Below are 6,000 nucleotides of genomic sequence, written 5' to 3'. Positions count from 1 at the left end.
ACATCTTAAGGACAAGCCCATGAATAGTTAAAGTGATACTATTTCAGTATGTTTGTTAATAAATTGCACATATTAACTTTAGAAAAATATAGTTTCATGAAACACTGAAAAATAGGTGTGATCTGAGTGTGCGTTTTCTTTCAATAAAAGACTCCAGTTGCATATTACACATACATATTTGCAAAACGTTTTACTAGGTTTCTACACTTATCAAATATAACTGTTAGAATAAGCTGAACTCGTCTTACACCTGATAAATCACTACACTGATAAACTGATTTTGATGAGATTTGTGCTGAGCGATCACCCCTAATAACAACAACAACAGAAATTGTATAATACATGAAAATGACAGTTTATTTCAAATTTAAAAGTAATCTATCAACGACATAACATGTTATTTTATTTTATTTGGAAATACATTATTTTTGCAAAACAGCCAAAGAACAATACTGGCTAAAATTCGTACGTTATATACAAGAAATTTTGCAAGTGGACGCCATATATGTTATCCGTATTAAACCGTATATAAATAAGATTACATGCTGAAATAGCACTGCACAAACAACAACATATCTAAGCCTACATCGAGTCTAGCAGCCTAAGTTAATTTATAACTAGCTTACAAAATCTACTCGATTTTTAAAAGCATTAAGCGAATTCTAGCAATGTTTATTCACTTTCAGATGCAAGTTTGCAATTCTGAAAATGCTTAAGCTCTTGTTTATGTTCGACTTTAGCACACAAGTCTAGCAACAGACACAATAATTCTGTAACGGTGAAGGTACAGTTACGTTTCTGACCTAGACTATTACTCAGATACTACTATTCATAACGAGAACATAGCTGTCACAGTTATGTAGCGCTAATTCTATAGCTTCTTACTAATAAAAAAAAACTTAATCAGTCTTTTTTTCAGTTCATGATACTACTTTTATGATTCTACTCGTAGTAATACATATATCTACGATTACAATGAAAGTATGGAAACGAACGTTTCTTAGCAGCTAGTTTAGAAGCTACACGTTCAAAAATAACATTTTATATTCTCTGATTTCAAACTTAATGGTTAACAGAAACTCAAATTTAAGTTTGAGCTATTGAAATGAAACAGCGAAATATACCTAACACGAACATGCAAAAACTTGATTTTTTGAACCTGTTGCTAAGCTCTCTAAAGGTGATTGAACATTTAACAGTCCAACCAACCAATCTTTTCATTATGTATACCAATCTCTCTATCACACAATTATTGGAAGATTTTGTAGAAAAATCCACTGTTCTTGCCAAGTGATAATTTTCTTTTTCAACTCGTAGCAAGAACGTGAAACGTACAAAATTCTGCTTAAGATTTTCACCATTCCAGTTTCTCACAATCATTTCACTGTTGATGTGCAAGTGGATGAGAAGGAAGGCACCGAAACAGAAGCATCTAGTAGAAGGAAGGCACCGAAACAGAAGCATCTAGTACAACTTAGAGATGATTTTAATGTCGCATGTATTATATAACAATATAACCAAAATATTTCCAGCGAAGTGTAACCACTCTGAACAAGCTGTCAAAGTCTACAAAATACAATGACATTTTAAACGTCAGCTGATTTCTTTATTATTTAAAACAGTTTACTCTAACTCGTACACGGACTGTTATCCTCGATGAACATTCACGCACAAACGACTTCAACAGCCAACATAGACATTTTTCTATTGGATCACACAACATTTGCATTTTGGGGTCTTCTTAATTACTACTGGCTCGACTTGTTGTGAATCTGAGGGTGCGACTATTCCGTGTTGTACTTCCACAACTCCAGGCTCTAGAGGAGTTTTATCACTCGGAGCTTTTCCATTGATATCAGACTTGGAAGAATTTACTTCATTGGCTTGAACAGGTGAAATAAGAGGCTCCATACTATCCAGTGGAGAATGAACTATATCCCCAAGTCCGGAATCATCTGTCTCTATCTTTGCAGGTGTAATTGGCTTTCCTTCCTTAATGAGACTGACAATAGTCTCAGCTTCTCGACTCAAGTCTCCATCAGGTCGAAAAGGATTCTCGAGTTCATTTTCTGTGCTGAAATAAAATATATATCTACATTATTATAGATATAGTTAATGATGTCTTTAACTTATTGGGAATACAAAGGCTTATTGGAAAAATATGATTAACAGTTTTGTTTCTCATAAGAAGGCAAAAGTGTGGTTAAAGGGACAACTCGGGGATTGATGTATCTTAATGAGGAATCAGGAATAGAAAACAAACACATAAAAAACGTATTCTTCGTTAATCTCACTTATTTTGAATTTGTAATGAAGTGGTAAAGTGGATGCAAAAAGTAGATTGGTGATGTCAGATTCAAAACTGGCTTTGTGATGCAATAAAGCATGTTGAGATAATACCATACCAGAATAAACTTCATTCTTTAAAACTAACTATGTATATATTCATACTAACCCGTTGAAAAATGATTTCAGATTGAATTATAAAAACTTATACTTGTTTGTTTGTTTTTGAGTTTCGCGCAAAGCTACACGAGGGCTATTGCGCTAGCCATCCCCAATTTAGAAGTGCAAGACTAGAGGGAAGGCAGCTAGTCATCACCACCCACTGCCAACTCTTTGGCTACTCTTTTACCAACGAATAGTAGGATTGACCGTAACATTATAACGCCCCTACGGCTGAAAGGGCGAGCATGTTTGGTGCGACGGGGATTCGAACTCACGACCCTCAAATTACGAGTTGAAGGCCTTAACCCACCTGGTCATGCCGGCCCACTTATACTTGTATAATAATTTATCTAACTCTGGCATTCTTTCCTTTAAACTTACTCTAAGGCCTGGCATGGCCAAGCGCGTAAGGCGTGCGACTCGTAATCCGAGGGTCGCGGGTTCGCGCCGCGTCGCGCTAAACATGCTCGCCCTCCCAGCCGTGGGGGTGTATAATGTGACGGTCAATCCCACTATTCGTTGGTAAAAGAGTAGCCCAAGAGTTGGCGGTGGGTGGTGATGACTAGCTGCCTTCCCTCTAGTCTTACACTGCTAAATTAGGGACGGCTAGCACAGGTAGCCCTCGAGTAGCTTTGTGCGAAATTCCCAAACAAACAAAAAAAACTTACTCTACTACTGGTCGTATGTAACCTTTCTTTTCGATAGCGGCATTGAAAATATTTTACTTTCTGAAGTTTAAAACTAAGAGTTTGACATTTGTTAAAACATAAGTCATTTTTTATATAATTGAAATTCGTCTTTCCCGAAAGCCTTGAAAATAGAAAGTTTGTATGTTTAAAAATAACTTTGTTATGTGACTGAATGAATTATGAGACTGAATTTAATTCTCAAGACAATTTGTCCCTCTAACCAGACCTTCTACCCTCTTATGAAAAACAAAACTGTTAGTCATATCACTTTAATAAGCCTTCTTTCTTCTTACAGCACACCAATCCTTTATGTGCAATGAATTTTGGAAATACAATTTATTAATTCTTATTTTGCATTAAGTTCATTATTGTTTTGTAACACTGATTGTAAATGCTTATTACTAGTTAATGTAAATAATTGTATCGAAGCTACTTATTTAAATAAATATCTATCTTCAATCATTTCTCTCGCTACAGCAAAGAGGTCAAAATAACCACAAGCGGAAAAAAAAAGAAAATAAAAATATCCGACAGTAGCAACTGAGCATATAAGCCAAGTTTGGTTCCACTAGCTGGTTAACGTGGAAAGGGGTATGAATACAGTTTAAAAACTAGCGCTTCCAGGATCAAGGGGGCAAAGAACACAAAATTCGGCGCTAGATTCTGGTTCAGCGATCCTCAACTTATCTTATACACTTATCATGCCTTGCTAACCTTCCAGACGCGTTATAGCCCCTCTAAGTACCCCACATATAGAGGAGTCCTTGGAAAAACACATTCATAATTCATTAACTAAACATTAATATCAGTTCCAGCCAAGCTACTTGAAAATCCGTTTTATTTTGCATGCTTTTAGTGTTAACATGATTCATCAATTATAATGTGAGCTACAGAATATATCACATTAAAAATATAAATATGTAATTTTTTGACATCCCATATTCTTTACTGTGTTTTTAAAAATATATACATACATACCACCTTCGTTTCGTTACTTCTGTGTGAATTTGTATTTAATAAAACTATGCGGGCCGAACATTATGGCTACTTGTGCGTTATAAAAATAACAGTTAAGACTACTATTCGATTACAGAAGCCTAAGAGTTGGAGGTGGGCGGAATTGAATAGTTGCGTTTCCTCTTTTACTCTAGAACAGCTTTGAGAAGTATGCACCAAAACAAACAATTAATAATTGTGCGGGTTACAATATTACGTAACTCAAAAACAAGGTCACCGAAATCGTGGCATCTTTCCAACTAAACTCGTGTTTGAATAAAATAATATTGCAATCGTTCAATTACAAGACGCCAACGTTGACGAGATTGACAGTTGCGTTTTTAAGTTTTCTTTATCACGTGACAAATGTCTGCCATAGCAGTAAAAATGTAGTGGCATCTAGTAGTGGGATTAAGAACATTGTGAATTATCAAAATTTATCAGGAATTCATCAACTTCAAATATTTATATACTTATGAACTATAAAGATAAGCAAATTAAGCCCAATATTTTTTTAATGAAAACTTCTTTATGATATTAATATCTGTCAAATTTGTGAAAGTTTTAAAGCAATATAAAAGAGAAAATTCTGTGAACAAAAGTTTCGATTTCGCAAGTCAAAACGAAACGCTTTCTAATATGCGTCGTGAAATAAGAGAAATTTCAACAAGTTTTAAGACACTTCCTTCAACTGACTGTTTTTATCAATAAACGCTTAAAAACATCCTTTATCAACAATAAAATTGTAGAAATAAAACTGTATTTCCTACAGAGTCGGCCCTAAGTAAAATTGTGACCCATGCAATTTTGTATTCGGCGCCACTGCTCTTGTAGAATTGGCATGAAATGTTAATTGCAATGTCGATTTTGAAACCTCTTGAGATGGGTGCCCTGTGCGGGGACAGACGTTGCCCACCTCAAAGACCAGCCCTTATCCGAGTGAAATCATGCCATTCCCAAAATTATGAATAAATCTAACAGAGATATGCGTGTATGGTGGGTAAAAACGGGAATACATAGATCCACAGTTTATGTCATAACAGAGCAGCAAAAATATTTGAACCAAAACTGTGGCACTTGAAATTCTTTTAGGCGGGATTAGAATACATTAACCTATGATAACTTTTTTCCTTTGTGGGCCCAGCATGTTAAGGCGTGCGATTCGTAATCTGAGGGTCGCGGGTTCGCATCCCCGTCGCGCCAAACATGCTCGCCTTTTATGGGGGGCATTATAATGTGACGGTCAATCCCACTATTCGTTGGTAAAAAAGTAGCCCAAGAGTTGGCGGTGGGTGGTGATGACTAGCTGTCTTCCCTCTAGTCTTACACTACTAAATTAGGGACGGCTAGCACAGATAGCCCTCGAGTAGCTTTGTGCGAAATTCAAAAACAAACAATTTTCCTTTTTATTAGTTATATTTTTGCGCTTCACCAATATTGAGCGTAAGGTGCGTGTATGTTAGATTTGATGTATTTACTTATCGTGACCTTTACAAACCCGCAAATTAAAGTTCTTTTAGTCAGGATTAGAGTAAATTATTCTTTGACACATTGAACGTGGTAAAACACATCAATAGAAAGGGTTTGCCTTCCCGAGTCCAAAATTGTAAATAGATTTCAAATCGTTTAAAAGATGACAGAGCTATGGGCTAAAAGTCCGTTCTTTAAGATGTCAGAGCCTTTCTATGGGCCATTATACCGCGGCTAAATATTATTGGTACAAATAAAATTTTCAAGAGACAGTGAAGAGGAAGCATCTGGTCTTGTTTCAATCTCAGTGAATGATTAGAGAGAAAAATCAATAACTGCATTTTCAGTAACAGCTAAAAACAACGTCTATAGTTTTAAACAATACTTTGTATATTAT

At 35.6% G+C, this 6,000-nt stretch overlaps 1 protein-coding gene across 1 annotated transcript in view; it reads right to left on the bottom strand.

Moving 5' to 3' along the window:
- Positions 1-336: 336 nt before the first annotated feature.
- The window catches only part of LOC143235266 (uncharacterized), a 135,072-nt gene continuing 129,408 nt past the window's right edge, over positions 337-6,000 (bottom strand). Inside the window, exon 5 of the mRNA XM_076473238.1 lies at positions 337-2,074. Within this exon, the coding sequence (XP_076329353.1) occupies positions 1,705-2,074 (370 nt within the window). The 3' untranslated portion in view covers positions 337-1,704. The remainder of the gene's footprint in view (positions 2,075-6,000) is intronic.

This window comes from Tachypleus tridentatus, chromosome 12, assembly GCF_004210375.1.
Source record: "Tachypleus tridentatus isolate NWPU-2018 chromosome 12, ASM421037v1, whole genome shotgun sequence".
Lineage (NCBI taxonomy): Eukaryota > Metazoa > Arthropoda > Merostomata > Xiphosura > Limulidae > Tachypleus > Tachypleus tridentatus.
Note: the sequence above shows the minus strand (reverse complement) of the source record. Positions and strands in the feature narration are given on the sequence as shown.